This window comes from Aythya ferina, assembly GCF_964211825.1.
Source record: "Aythya ferina genome assembly, chromosome: 12".
Classification (NCBI taxonomy): Eukaryota; Metazoa; Chordata; class Aves; order Anseriformes; family Anatidae; genus Aythya; species Aythya ferina.
The window spans coordinates 10,598,008-10,613,348 of NC_140308.1; the positions used below are offsets into that span (position 1 = coordinate 10,598,008).

Consider the following 15,341-nt stretch of genomic DNA (forward strand, 5'->3'; position numbering starts at 1 on the left):
GTGAAACAGGAAAGTTACTAAGTTTTCAGGGGTCTTTATTGTTTAATTACTCTAAAGATATGAAGGACCATTTTTAGATCTTCTGGAGTTGTTGATCACTCTGAGGTGTACAAAGAACATTGTAAAAGAGTTGCTTGTTACAAGAACTGGTCAAATCCAGTTGTCCATGTTTATTCATAGAGGCAAGGTCTTCTATTCACTAAAATATGCTACTTTTCTAATTTTACCTCTTTTTCATCTGAAAGCATAGTACAGAGGTTTCTAGAATTAAGAGCTGTCATTTTCTATATAAGCTGTGTGCATACATCTTTTACATATGCACACAATATGCATACGCAGTATATATATTTCCTTGAAACTATCAGTATATTTCCCTTAGTATTATAGAGTTTTATTTGTAGAAAAATCATTGTTCATCTTTCTGCAGTAATGAGTAAGCGTGTAACGTGAAAGGACTTTTTGTGAGTGCTGGAGCTATGTTTTAGGAAAATATCAAGAAGACTTTCAACTACTTGATTAAAAGACAGGTTAGCTTAAAAAAAGGTATACTGCACACAGAGAAGTTTGTTGCGACTCTTTTCCAAATTGAATTTACATTGTTTTACAAAGTTTTATGGTATTAATGCCAACCTATAAACCAAACTGCATTTGTCCAGGTGGGGGCAATGTTGCATTAAAAAGCAGGAACTGACCAATCTTTTTGCATCAGATAATAGAAGTCCTCCCTTTTCCACCCCCAAGTACTTCATTGTCTGCTATTAAAACAATTTATCCTACGGAACAAAATATTGTATTTATTACTTCTTGAAAGCACTGCTTTTAAGATCCCAGGATATTAATGTGTCAGATGTAAATGCTCATCTATTTTATGTGGGTGAGGCTAGTATTTTCATTTGCCCTTGTACATTTTTTATGCATTTTGAAGTTTGGTAATATAATAATATGCAAAAATTATGGTTAGCTTTAACCTTTCAGTCTGCAGTTTTGAAACAACTTGTTAGTTATGGTTTTGTTTCTAATAATAATACAAAGTACATTGCTACTACTTACTGGTTGATTGCAAAATCAACTGGCTATCCATTTCTGAAATAATTCCTTTGGCCTGATTCCTCTGGTTTGCGTAGCATTTACTATTTTCATCAAGTGTAGGTATTTTTCTTCCTGTTGTGCTTATAGACTATATTAATTTAATGCTAATCTACAAAAATTGATTTGTTTAAATATAGAAAAGTATATTTGCTAGAATTGTCAATAGTATTCCTCTAATAGATTGTGTGTTCTGGATAATTCAGGGCTTTGGGATTGCCTGCTGTTACAGATGTATAAGCCTTTTAGCCAAAGGAGAGATCACTAAGTAATAACATGTTTGCTATAACAAATTTTAGCTTTCTTTTAAACACCATGTTATGGCCTGCTTATTAGTTTGATGGTCTTCATACGTTGTAGTGCATATGATATTTTTTTAATTATCACCTGCAAATGAGATTCATCTTTCATATTTTTAGATTAACATTCTCAACAGAGCCTCAAGAAACCTGAGGGCATGAAGTTGCTTTGGCTGTTGCTGGACTGACTTGGCTAGGGTTGCTTAAATAAAACAAGTGGGGTACAGTTTAGTATTTTTAAATAGCTGTTGATTTAATATTGATCATTCACAACTGCCATTTAGTTTAATCCATCTTTTGTGGTGGTCTTTGTTAACACAGATACACATATAGGATTTAGAAAATACTCCTACAGATGTTGCTTGTCTTGGACAGATTTCAGTAGCAAAGTCTTTCTTACTGTTCTTGGTGTGGGGAACTCAATCATATAGGTCAGAATACAATTGTAGAGGGAGTCTTAAACTAATATATGGCTCCAAGTGAAGGTGCCATTAATCTCCAGCACACCCTTTGTGTTTCCCCCATGAACCAGGTGTAATTCCCAGACCCTGCATTCTGGGCAACGTTGGGTCTCTTCCCTTGTGTCTGGTCAGGGAGCCCCTTGTTATTCCTGTGGTGGAGGCATGACTCTGAGCCAAGGCCTCGCAAGGAGTCTTTCTGGTATAGTACTGCTCCACTTTTTGGCTGAGCCAATTTAAGTCTTTAAAGCAAGAATATTTCTAATTTAAAATGTACATTGCCATATACTGTACTTCCAGCTTGAGGTGCTGCTAAGAACAGTAGTGGTTTTGTTTTGTTGTTGTTTTTCTGAATAGAAAAAAAAATGTTCTTACTGGCAAAACAGCAGACTCATTTAGGGATGGGCAGCATCAGCTTCCTTTTCTGAAGAACTAGTTGCTGCCTTCATTACTGCACACTTGGCTTGAACATTTGGACCTTCTCTCCGGGAAAGGGCTAGGAACTCTTCTTTTGCCTTCGGTTGGCATCTTCTGTACAGCATTCTGAACCCCCTGTCTTTTGAAAAGTGGTAATTTAGAGGTTGCTTGAACAATCCCAAGAACAACTACAGGAAGTCAAAACAAAAACAAACAAACAAAAAGTCCCACCCCAAAAAAAAATAAAATCCTACATGAACTGGTACCATTAGTCATTGTCTCAGTTTTCATTGTGGAAAAATTTGGAAGCTTTAACCTTTTGCTGGCAGGACTGTGTGTGTGTAAGCGTGCACACATAAGAGAATTTGATAGTATTTACAGTGAAAATCAATGAGTAGAGGTCTGACACTTCACCTACTCCTGTAATCTCCAGTGGTTGTTTGCCCAGGTCAGAGTGTCCAAAAACGGCTGCTGAAAGCTAAGGCTCCTAAGTCCAAATGTTAGCACCTAAGAATGGTGGCCTGAATCAGAAACATCAAACTTCTGCCATTCAGCTTCAGTAGGTACTTTTCACTTCTAGACATCTAGAAATTGAATGTATGAGTTAATTGCAAAATTTTGGTAACTTGAAAAAGCAGCTGCCTTGTTCCTATCCTGTGCTGGTATCTCATACTCTGGTGAGGAGCTGATGAGGTTTGTTCTTGTCAGTGTGACTGGGAAGTGTGCAGCTGCCAGTACAGGTTTCTCCTTGCACGTTTCCTTCTCTTCCCTGCAGCTCTGACATCCTTGCTCCTTGTTTGAGCAAGTCAGCCAGATACTGTGTTCCCAGTATGGAGCTTGTGGCAGTTGGCCAAAGTGTCACGTTTGCAGCCATCTCTGTGTTAGGTTGACTTTTCAGCAAAGAATTCTCTGCTAAAGAGAGTACTGTCACTTACTAAATATGCCAATTAAAAACGGATAATAGTTACGATAAGGAAACCAGGAAAAGACATTCATTCAGCAAAAAGGCGATCCAGTTGTCAGAACTTTACCTGTCAGTTTGCCTGATCTTTGGCATATTGCCTGCATGGGTCTAGCAGAAGTGTGAAGCAGGCAGTAGAGACACTGTGCCTGCTGTGTCTTACAAAGCCTTGAGTGCTGCCTCACCCTTCTCCTAACGTGGCAATACTAGCTTGGGTTCCCAATCCCCTTTTTGTATGCTTCTTTCTATACTGGGGACATCCGTCTGCTTACCAGAAACAATGGGAGATGGCTCTCAGGGGTGAATTTAGCCATGAACAAGGTAATCAAAAGGGTTTTGTTTGTTTGTTTGGTTTTTGGCTCTTTGCTCTGGCAAACATTTTTAAAGCGACATTGATGCAAACTGCATGGGGGTGAAAGAGGGACGATCCTTGATCATGGAAATTGGTTTATTTAGTGCAGAAGCATAAGGCAGTTGTCTTCAGTTTCTTCCACAGACAAATATTGCAAACAAGGAATTCCTTCTCAACCTGCTTATGAAAAGAATCAGAAGTAGTACAGAAAATCTTACAATGTGGGTGTTTACTGAGCCAACTCCTACGTCCAGCTCATTCAGTGAATTCAATGACATTTAGATTTCATATCCTCTGAGATAAATGGATCTGAAATTCTTCTGCTTGGCTCATATTACTGAGTGAGATGACACTCCCACGTGGTGTTGTTGTTGGTTTAGGAAACCATTTTTTCTCTGCAATACAGATGGAGCAGCAGAGCAGAAGGGCACACCTTCCCCAGCGACCTCAGGGCATAACCATGGCACACCCACGTGCAGCTGCACATCTCTGCATCAAGCTGCTGCACCGCTTCTGTGAGCTGCCATTTCTGTCTGTTGTAGTGAGAGGAAGCCCTAGTCAGGGCACGAACACCCGGAGAAGGTTTTCTGTTTGATTGCTGTTTTTCTTGTTCTTTTTGATAACCCAAACTTGCATTTGTTCTTGCCACAGCTACTGAGGATCCTTAAGTTGGCATCATGGGCGTACAGTCTCCTCTCCTTCAAAATTCAGTGAAGACAGATCTTTTTGTTTTAGCCTTTCCTTTTTGGAGCAAAGCTTAATTGCGTATCTTGTCATCTCTCTGAGAGAAGGTTGAGACAAGCCTCCCATTTGCTGTAATAGTCTGGGAAAGCCTTTAGTGAGACAGTGCTACAAAAGGAACAAATATGGGGAACCCATGGCGAAGGTGGACATGAAGAGACAGTTGAGGACAAGTGAAAATATGAGCCGTATATAAATCACAGCAAAATGTGTGTAACAGAATAGTTGCACTGGCATTTTGTGTCTCTAATTGCATTACCTGTGTGGGCTCCATGATCTTCTCTTGAACACGAGACTTGCACAAAGAGTGATGTTTTCTTGTGACTATCCAGAGCCCAATTTCCTACACACAAAATATTCTCTAACATTTTTCCAAGGTTGCTCTAAGCTGCAGGGGTGTTGCCAACAAAAAGCTGGCCTTACAATCAGCAAGCCAAGTCTGGCTTCGGGACAGAGCCAGTACAGGCTCTCTCTGTACCATGTCAGATGGAATCTGGACAGAGCAGAGCACCTCTTCCAAAAAAGCTTCCCAAGCATGGTAGGACTTTACCCTATTCTGTTCCAGCTCTGTACTGAGTTTTGTGATGTTATCTTACACAGGGTTGTTTTTTTTTAAATTGGTAATACTTGGCTAGTCATGATACAAGTGGATGAAAAAGTGTGTGTCACTTAAACTCTCCATTTTCTTACTTCTGCTATCATTTACTATAATTTATTCTTGTGGTTGGCTATTAAGCCACCCTATTTCCAAATCACCTGGCGCATTTCCAAAGATGTATCTCATAGAAATACTGATACCTATTTCCCTCAAGCTTGAAATTGCCTTGAAGTGTTTAACCAAACAGTCAGATTTTGTTAGTGTGTGACTACTTCAAGATTTAATTGCTCATGAAGTCTAAAGCACAAAGCGTGCTCTCTGCGAACTCGGAGCAGAGTGTGATGAGTTCATACAGAATAAAATCTCCAGCTGGGGATAACTTGCTCGTATTGCAGTAAGAGGAGGAAAAGATTGTGCGTACATTTGTTCCTGTTGTCCTGGAACAGGGCTGGCACCAGTTCATCTGCATGGTGCTCATCAGCGTCTTGGTTGATAATGGCTCAGAACCCTAAAACCTCAGTAAACGTAGCTGAGTAAAGTGCATCGGGAATCATTGCTGTGCACCTTTAACCTGAGGGACGAGGAGGGCATAGTACGACGTGGTGGTATCAGCTTTCTAATTGCTGGTCCAGGAGCCTGCCTGGGGGAAGGGGGGGGTTGTTCTGAGAGCAGGCGGTGGGGGTCCGCACACCCCGCTGCATGGGGGGAGTCCCCGGGGGTCTCAGGCAGTGGTGGCTCTGCGGCATTAACCGAGGGAGATTAATTTGTTTTTATAACTCTCCTGAGGAGACCCAATTCTGACTGTGCACGCAGAGCATCTCTCTAGAGCAGCAAGGTGACCGTTTTGCAGATTAGGTTAAAGTAGCTGTAGGTTTCCCAAGAAATGCCTGCGAGAGCTTGTTGTTGGGTTGGATTGGTGGTTGGATCACTAGCGATTCATGCACATGGCTCAGATACCCCAAATAAAGTATTCCTTCCCATTGTGATATTGGCCATAATTTGCTTCAGTGCCTGGCAGTTTCAAATTATTTGACAATAAAAATGTCAGCAAGCCTATAAAAGTTAAACACATGCTTAGAAGAAGATGATGCTTTACTTTGGAAAAAAAAATATGTATACAGTGACTTTATAAAGAAAAGAACCACAGTTTTCCAATCTAAAGTGTTACACAGAGTGTTTTGTGATGCTTCACAATCAGAGGTTTGGAAAGCTGAAAGTAGTATCAAAACACCTATTATTTTTCTGGGCTTTACAGCCAAAAAAGTAACTATAAATTTGCATTTTGTGGTGCCAATGTTCTGTGAAGCTCATCTGTGTTGTTTCAGAGTGACTTCAAGGAGAACGTGCAGAGAGCTGTTGTGCATAGTGTCATGTAGCATTTATAGTACAGCAGTGACTTACAAGCCTGTATTCTCCTTAAAAATCAACAGGACTTAAGCAGCCTTGAAATATTATCCTCTCTCTGCCGGCCTGGGTAGATGCAGTGGGGAGCAGAACCCAGGTTCCTGGGGAGAGGAGGAGCCACTGCTGGTGGCCCCAGGCCCTCCTGGGCCAGGCTGAAATGCTCCTGACAGAGGAAGCAGGATCGGGCGCTTCTTTTTATCGTCAGTGCCTGTCAAGTTGCAGGGTTGTGGCATGGGATGCGTGTTCCTGCTGCTTCTTGACTTCGTACTGGTTTATGTACAAAATGATTTTAAGTTGTGGTGTCAGGCTTTTTGCCTGTGAGAGGAATGAGACGCAATTAGTCATTTTTGAAAGTTAATCCTAAAACAGATGCAGAAGGCAACTTTTTTTTGACCCTGTTGGCTAACATTGTATTAATGATACGTAAACAAGTAATTCTGTTGGTACAGTAACTGACAGGTTATCTGATTTTTGTAATACTTTGCATTGTTTAGTTTTATCTAAGTATTTTGCAATATGTTTGGGAGGAAAGATTACAAATATATATATATAACTGAAGCCTCCCTTAGGAGGTCTCTGCCCATGTTTAAAAGGAGAAATTTAGGATATTATGTGCTGGGTCTCTTACATACGGTATAGCTTCTTATTAATTCTAGACAACAAATTGTAACAGTAACATGGAATTTTTAGTGTGTGCTCAGGTCTCCTGACTGTTTAATATTCTTTTATACGCTGCACTTTTCACCCTGAAATGAAGCCAGGTAAGTTTTCATTGCCTTTGCTCCCAACAAAGCGATGCAAAGCAAGATTAGCTTTTCTCTGTAAAGGTTTTGAAAGAAATTCAGCTGTGCAATAAAAGACTTCGTCAGGTTCAGCCTACATCAGTGAAGACTTTGACACATAGCGGCACGCCTCTCTCTGACCAGCGATACTCCTTCTCTGGCCACCTTCCCATCTGAGGCTCCTCAGAAACCTGACGACCTCATGCTCCTCATCTCTGGATGCATTTGAACCTGCAATTAACAATTGCACCCTTCCTGCAAAAGGGAGAAGGGTTTTTCTGTGCTGAAATTTGTCTTCATTCTACCAAGAACTGTACTCACAAATTTTATAATAGACAACATATGTAATCTGCTAGACATCTAACATTTGTATTTCCCTTTTAGATAAAATAATAGTGTTTGGAGATACTTAGTTCTATTATTGCATATGTTAGCTGACATTAAATAGTCCTTAAAAGGTAAGCCACAGATCAAGATGCCTATAAGGCCTATTTTCATTTGTGCAGTTAATTTGTTTATAGTGCTGCTATATTTGATAGTAGTCCAAATAACATGTAGTAGTTGTTTCTCTATGTGACCCTTGTAAGACTGCATCATCAGACAGTTAATTTTGAATGCACAATTGAAAATGTACTAAAATACATTATTAATGCCTCTCTTGCTACCTAACAGTTACCTTCTAACTCCAGATTAAAATAGCATATTTTATCCAAGGAATGAGGATATAAGTAACCTGCTTGTAGAAACTTTTTTCAGTTAGTCCACAGGAGAAGATAGTAGCTCACATGCATTTTATTAGACTTAAATGTGCTTCACCACTTATTTTGCCTGGCAAGCAAAGATATGAAACTGGGATCTTCTCAAGCTCCCATTATTTCCTCAGGATAACTACAATATTTGGGCTATTTCCATGTCTTGGGAAACATTTTAACTAATGGATATGTTCCCAACTGAAGTTAAATGGAAGAGAATTCCCAGTAAGAGCCAAAACATCTCCCAGATGTACAGTTTGTTTTGGATGCTTTTTCACTGAAGCATACAGACTAGATGGTGTGTTATTGCTCTGTGGTGGAATTTGAAAGATCATCTTCCCTCATTTCTACTCTTGTCTGGAAGCCAAGAAACCTGAACAAATGGTGCTTCCTGGCTTGCAAGCCTTATTTTGGTGTACCATCAGCTTTGTAATAGCTTTTTTCCATTACTTAGTGCTCCAGTAACTCTAACAACGATTTAACAACCACCAAATGATGAATGGGTTTGAGAAAACACTGATAATTGTACAGAAGGAATTGCTGAAGTGTGTTGCTTATGCTAAGTTCAAATGAACTATTCTCCAGGTAAAATATAGAAGGCATGGTAACTTCCAGTAGACCTGGACCAGGGCTTTTAAAAGTTGCTGGTCACAGCTTTACTGTGACCGTGCTGCATTGACACATTTGTAAATAGGACAGAGTTAGGCCACAAAACTGCTGTAAATCCCATCAAGTACCATGAAACTTCACTTGTGATTTGGAAAGGGTTCGATTTGGGGTAGGTTGAAAGATTCATAGCTATACTAAAAAATGTATATGGTTGGCCTGTTAGAGAACTAGCAGCTTCTTGCATAAGTCTTAGTTGCTGCAAGTAGTTTTCTGCATCCGTAGATTTTCTGTATGTACCATTAGTTATTTTTAGAAGCGAGTCTAACCATAAAATCAAAACTTACACAGTGTTGATGGGGTTTCTGATTTTGAGGTTTGGCTAGGCTTGTTTACAGTTGCTATAGTGGTGTCAAATCCTGCTTTTTCACCCCATGGGTCTGACATTTGCTGTCTACTGTGTATCTTTTTTCAATTAGCAACTTTCTGTTTCAAAGTACTGTATTTCCTATTTAAGTGAATATATAGAGCATTTGCATTAGCTCTTTGTGTACATGCATAACTTTGCAGTTGTCCTTGTAACATTCTCCTGGAGAGTTTGTTCCTGTAGCTTTAAACCTCAAGCAGTTCTGCATCTGTGAAACATAGCTTTGATTCCTGAAGTTCCAGTCCTGCAAGTGGCTCTGTAGGTGAACCTTGCCCAGTGTGGAGAGGCTGGGAATGACTTCAGCAGGGCTTGCACTAAGTGCAAAGATTCATTCACAGAGGAAACTGCAGGGTGGATTTTAAAATCTGAGTAAATATTCAATATTGAGTAAATATTGAGTACGTGTGCATCTGTGTACGCAATGAAGCAAGAAGAGTCTCGATGCTGCTAAAATACTATTTAGTTTTACCATGATTGCCTTCGTCTAATTTTTGTCCGTTAATTTCAATAGCAGTTACATTGGAAATGGTGCACATTTACAGCTGAGTGTTGTAGCACTTTTGGGGGTAGCTTATACTTATCCTTACCTCATCATGTATGCTGGCTGGGAGCAGAGGTATGCAACGCAGTTTTGCTCATTACTACTGTGATTAGGACTCAGTAACAGAGAGTGTGCTGCAGTAAAGTGCCCTTCATTCTGCTCGCGGTGTCTGAGAGACCCTGCTGTGAAGCAGAAACATGAGGAAGAAAACACCAAGCTTTTCAAATGCAGCAAAGGAAAAATATTATATTTCTTTGTAGAATGACAGTCACATACAGTTGTTCGAGCTGGTTGTAGGAAGACAAATTAGCAGATTCCAACTGTGATTCATTACCTAGGAAATCAGGAGGTCACACACATACTGTGTCAAGACCAAAGTCTTATATGTAAAATGTGCCTTCTTGCAATCAATATATGATGAGCTGGGGGCTTATTTGCTTAAGTAATGGTTGGTCCGAATGGTTATTTGGTTATTTGCTAATTTTTGAGCCTGCTGAAACCAGTGCAGTGCCTTATCAGGTAGACTCAAGAAGCATAGTATTGCAAATGTCTAACCAGGTTGTCACAAGGGCACAGAGACCCTCTTTGCTGCTCTTGTAGATTGATTTCTGGCGGCTGAGCAATCAGTGGGGAGTCATGGATATATGTGTAGGATAAATATGATTCTTAAAGGGTAAAACATTTTTTCCCCATAAAAGAAAGCACTTTATAATATTTTTCTTCCTCTGATACAGAAAAGTTTACTGATTTTTTTTTTTCTGTTTGGATCTTTCCATAATGCTTGTTTCTTTAAGCCCTGTTTGGCATGGTTGTTGTAACGGAAAGTTTATTGTGAGCGGTGGCAGTCAGCCTTTATAAGGGACATTTTATTTAAACTATCAGATGTGTTTTGACACACTTACATACAAAAGACCATAATTAACATTTCTCAGTTAAGTTTTGAGGTTAGACCCTTTATGTGGTGCTGGCATTTCTCAGGAAAGAAAAAGAAGTCGTTTCTTCTGAGAAAAGGTCTTAGGAACTGAAACTGAAGACCTGGAAGTAGATTCCTCATGTGCTTTTTATCTTCCTTCATGTGTTCTTGCAGTGTTTCCATCCAGGACCAGAACAGCTGGTGAAGGTGTCCATTTAAGCTGTATGTAATATAGCAAATGCCCTTCTGCCAGGAGAGAAGGCAAGAGACTGTTGTCTCATTTTACTTAAAAACAGCATTGAAGTGGTGATTATGTGGCCAACTATCAAAATGCGGGTGGTTTTTAAGTGCAGATCAAGAGAAATACCTTCAGTTCTACAGTTTCCTTGGAATTAAAATTTACATCTCTTTCTCTTTTGTTTCCTTTTTAGCCTGTTTGATATGGGAGGAGAGTATTACTGCTATGGTTCTGACATCACCTGCACCTTCCCTGCAAATGGAAAGTTCACTCCTGACCAGAGGGCTATCTACGAAGCGGTGCTGAAGTCATCACGTGCTGTAATGACAGCAGTCAAGCCAGGTAAAAGATCAGTACATGTCAGCAGGAATTGACAAGCTTGATGGCAGCGTTCAGGCTGTCAAGGCAATTATGTCTGGATATCAGAAAGTGCTGGAAAGGAACAAGATGACAAAACTCATTTCTGTATTTAAACAGCTCTTAGTAGGTGAATGATACCCAACATTCTCCATATAATATTTAAAGAAATAACACATAAGCAACTATTAATAGTATTTAAAAGGTATTTTAATCTCCTACTTTTTTTAATTCCTTAAATACTGTGGTGACAGTTACTCTGGTGTTTACACTGGCAGATATCTTTTCAGGAAGCTTATGCCAAAGAATGAAGTAAGAGTTTGAGTGAACATGTGTCATGCTTCAGTTTGTTTCAAGCATTTTCTGTATTTTACACACAAACTCAATAGAAATCTTCTAATGAAGGGAGGATGGAGTGTGTACTTTTGGGAAGGACACTTAATTAGCCTTTAAAAACTTTAGAAAGCACTGGCTATTGGATATTTCACTTATGCCTTTAAGTTGCAGGCAAATTTGTTCAAGTATACATTTTCATAGTTGAAACAACTGCCTGGCTTCATGAAAATCTTATTTTTTCCAATTCTGCTTTCAGGCAGCAAATAAATGCTTTTAGAGCCAGCAGCTTCTGTGATCTTGAGTATTTCACTGGTGAAGGTACTTGAGCATTTCTCAGTATTACTAACAAAACAGCTTTGAGGAAAATGTACTTAATGCACAAAGCACACTTGTCCATTATATTTACCACATTAGCTTTCAGTCTTCAGACCCTGACTGCATGGGCTTTCTGGATTGCCAGTCAGAGCATACGTAATTTTCCTGTTTTACAAGCTGGCAGCAGCACTGTTCATTTGAGTAGGTTGGAACAGAGCAATAATACTTGAAGCTTATCTGCAAACGGAGACCAGATATTTTGCCATTTTAATAGCAATGTGCATATTCCATCATCTGCTGTTTCTCCCCTGAATAATCCTGTTCCCATTCATCTTCACATTTTGCTCACATTTCAGTGTCACCTCTCGTGCGGTATTTATCAGTATTTTGCACTAATAAATTGTGGACTATCTTCAGAACTTAAGAGCTAATATGATTCTGTATTCAGAATGTTGTGGAGAATTCCTCAGTTAGCTTACCGATTTATTTACAGTATCAGAAAATAAGGACATACTAAGTTTAATAATTCTTCAAATTGGTTGCAAGGATTATTTACTAGCCTTGAGAGCTTGAGATTTATAGACAGTTTTCAAGAGAAATAATTCTTAATGTTGGGGAGAAGACTGAATGAAGAAGAATGTTGGGACAGGACTGAACTTTCTGTTCTCTTGCTGTGCTTTAGTTTTCTTGCCTGTTTAGAAGAATGGTGCAAATGCATTTATTCTGCTCATGAGGCTAGTAATCATGAATTTTCTGGCCACAGAAAGCAGATTAAATGCACATTCTGTGGACTGGTTCATTGATTTGGTTCATCTGGTACTACTGTGTGGTGAAATGCAACCTGTCCCTTTTGTATTGTGTTGAATTACAGTTCTGAATAGAGTCCTGCAATGTGCAAAAATATTCTGGAAAAGTCTGCTTTTCGGGTCCATATGACTTGAGCATGTGTTCTTTTTGCAGGCTTTAACCCTTCTGTCCACTGGGGGGAAAAAAAAAAAAAAAAAGAAAGCTTTAAAAATTATTTTTCTCCTATGAGGAGGAAACACCCTAAAGACCAAGACTCTTTACTACTGAAAATGACATAAAGTATTTAAAATAGGTAGCTGGCAGGAAAGTATGCACAATGTCTGCAATGACTTTCCAGTGTGACAAACTGCTTGGGCTGTTGAGAAAGCCCCAAGCCCCTCGAAGGGGTGTATGCAAACTTGATGTGTTGCTACTGCTGTACAGGGAAAGCAGTTTCTGGGGGAGAGGCTGCAGCTTCCTTACCCTGGTTGAACAAACCTCATTTGTTAGCTCATTGACTGAAGCAGCAGAATCAGTCCTGGGGGGGTCTGTTACTGTCACAAAGGGGAGCAGCAAGGGGTGATGTGAATTCAGCTTTCAAGTATCTCTTCTCCCCATCTAACAGAAAGTAAATAGTTTAGGTCTCCTAATAAGGAGGCAAAGAAGTTTGTGGGTTTAGAGGCAGTAAATGTAAAACCCAGCCCCATCATGTTTTAGTCAGATTTTCTGAATTATGGAGCCCTGACTTATTTTGCTATTATTTTTGTTTGTCTTCATTTTCCAGGGTTCCTAAGATCAAAGGAGTGAAAAAGACAGTCAAGTGACTTGGCTCACATGACAGTAACCATTAGTGTGGCAGGCTGAGTAAAAAGAAGTTACACAGCAAAGTCAGCAACTGTAGAAAATGTTATTTCTCTCCAGCTGCAGAACTGGGGCCTTAGTTGTGCCTTGTGGCAAAGGGTCACAGGGGACATGTAGTTGTTGTCTTCTGAAGGTTAATGATTCCCAGAGTCTTTCTTGTTGCAAGATAGGAAGCAAGTGCTATAGAGAGAGTCACTAACTAAATACTGTGTTACATAACTGTGGCTTTGGAAGGACACACATTTGCTAGCAACCTTAAACATCTTACATAGATGTGTATAGTTCAGGGATTATTTGGTGTTCGTGTGAACCTGATTGACTATCAAGTGAAGTTGCTTTCAGAGAGACAGTAGACTTCCTACCATATTTTTAATACTTGTTATATATAAACAGCAATCATAATTTTAAAAATACTTGAAAACATCACATTTTGTTGTAGAAAAAATATTCATCTAAGTCCTGTGTGTGGTCCAAAAATACAAGCAGCTGAAATCGTATCTATGGGTCTTCATAGATATGGGTCTTTCAACTGAAAGAACAGAGTGCCTTCTGCAAGCCAGATAATGTATTCTGAAAGTTAAATGCTCTTTGTGGGATTATAGCCATGTTCAGTGCAGCCGTCACAATTCCTGCCACAAACCAAATCTATTTAAAATAAAAGGGGGGGAAGACATACTTGGTTCTATTGCATAAGCAGCAATTTTGAAACTACTGAACGTGGATCTCTTACAAGGGCAGCAATGCTAAGTCTCTGAAGCGAAAGAGTCAAAAAGGCGTGCTTGTGTGGCAGTGGGTAATTGTCTCTTTCCTACAAAGTCAGACTCGTGATCCAAAATGTCAGAGAGGAATGCAGCATTTCTGCTTAGGGGATATTCTTAATGCGTCAAGTCCATCTGGGTTAAATTTGCTCTTCCACAGAACTGAAATACAGGGGCGTATGCGCAAAATACTGACACTTCCACTGCTTCAGTGGCTGAGGCATCATCTACTTGTTCCTCAGAACAGCGATTTCAGAAACAATTTCTTTATGTAGATACTGTAAAGGATTTTAAATGGTGAAATTGAAAAGCCAAGTGTCTCAGAGTATTCCAGAAGTTAGTGCCTTGATTTGTCTAATTTGGGTATTGTTTTTCAATCTCATTGGATTTGCTAAATTGTTTGAGGCACACTAGGTGCACTCCTGGAGCACATTGCCCTGTGTGGTTTCATCTGAAAAGAATTCAGTTCATGCCCTTCAAAACTCCACTGTGTAAGCCAAAATACAGTAAGTGGAGACTATCAAGATGTTCCACATCCTAGGACGATGAAAACTGTAGTACCACTGCAGAGATACCCATTGTTTCCCCCATTGCTATCTTCATGCAATGCATGTAACAGAAAAAAACTCAGCTAATGAGCAGCTATTCTGTAATTTATTTTAACCTGCTGTTCCGTGCATGGCCCACAGTCTGTTTATTGTCTGCTGTTCAAAACCTGCTCTGAATCCAGAATTATTAACGTCCTCACCAGTTTTTCCTCAGAGTGCTCATTGTGTGTGCACGTGTTTGACAGGCAGTCAGTTCGCTTGCACTTCATCTTAGTTACGTGGAAGTGTGCAGCAGTTCCCCTTCCATAGACGGTGGCAGACAGGCTGGAAAAGCTAGTGTAAAAGATATAGAATTGGTTTGGATTCCAAGATTGAAACCTCACATGTGAGATTTTTCTTTCAAGTATTTACCATAATGCTCCTGCTCAAAACCTGGCTGTTTTGACCTCAGTTACAGCTGTACCTAGTGTTTCTGCAAGTCAGACTCCAGACTGTCAAGCCAAGCACTGAAAAAAAGAAGGAAAACAAGTATTGAACATACGTAAAATAAATTAAAAAAGAAACCACACGTGTCTGAAGCAAGTTGCCTAGCATCCTGCTGGGAACCTGACTGGGGCAAGGGGGATTGTGAATTCTCAGTGGCAACGTTGCCCAATCTTCAATCTGCCATTGAGAATAGGTATCTGAGTTTTTTTCTCGTAAGTTAGCAATAACCTTTCCTCTCTGTCCATTCTACCAAATCCTGTCTCCTGTCTAGTTCTGTTTGTCCCAGTTACATACCTTAGATCCAATGTCAATGTAATAG

General features: G+C 39.7%; 1 protein-coding gene across 3 annotated transcripts in view; it reads left to right on the forward strand.

Moving 5' to 3' along the window:
• The window catches only part of PEPD (peptidase D), a 143,942-nt gene that overhangs the window by 91,716 nt on the left and 36,885 nt on the right, over window positions 1-15,341 (forward strand). For all 3 annotated transcript variants that reach the window (XM_084533813.1, XM_084533814.1, XM_084533815.1), the window contains one exon: window positions 10,769-10,917. In XM_084533813.1, coding sequence (XP_084389939.1) covers window positions 10,769-10,917 — 149 coding nt within the window. The remainder of the gene's footprint in view (window positions 1-10,768; window positions 10,918-15,341) is intronic.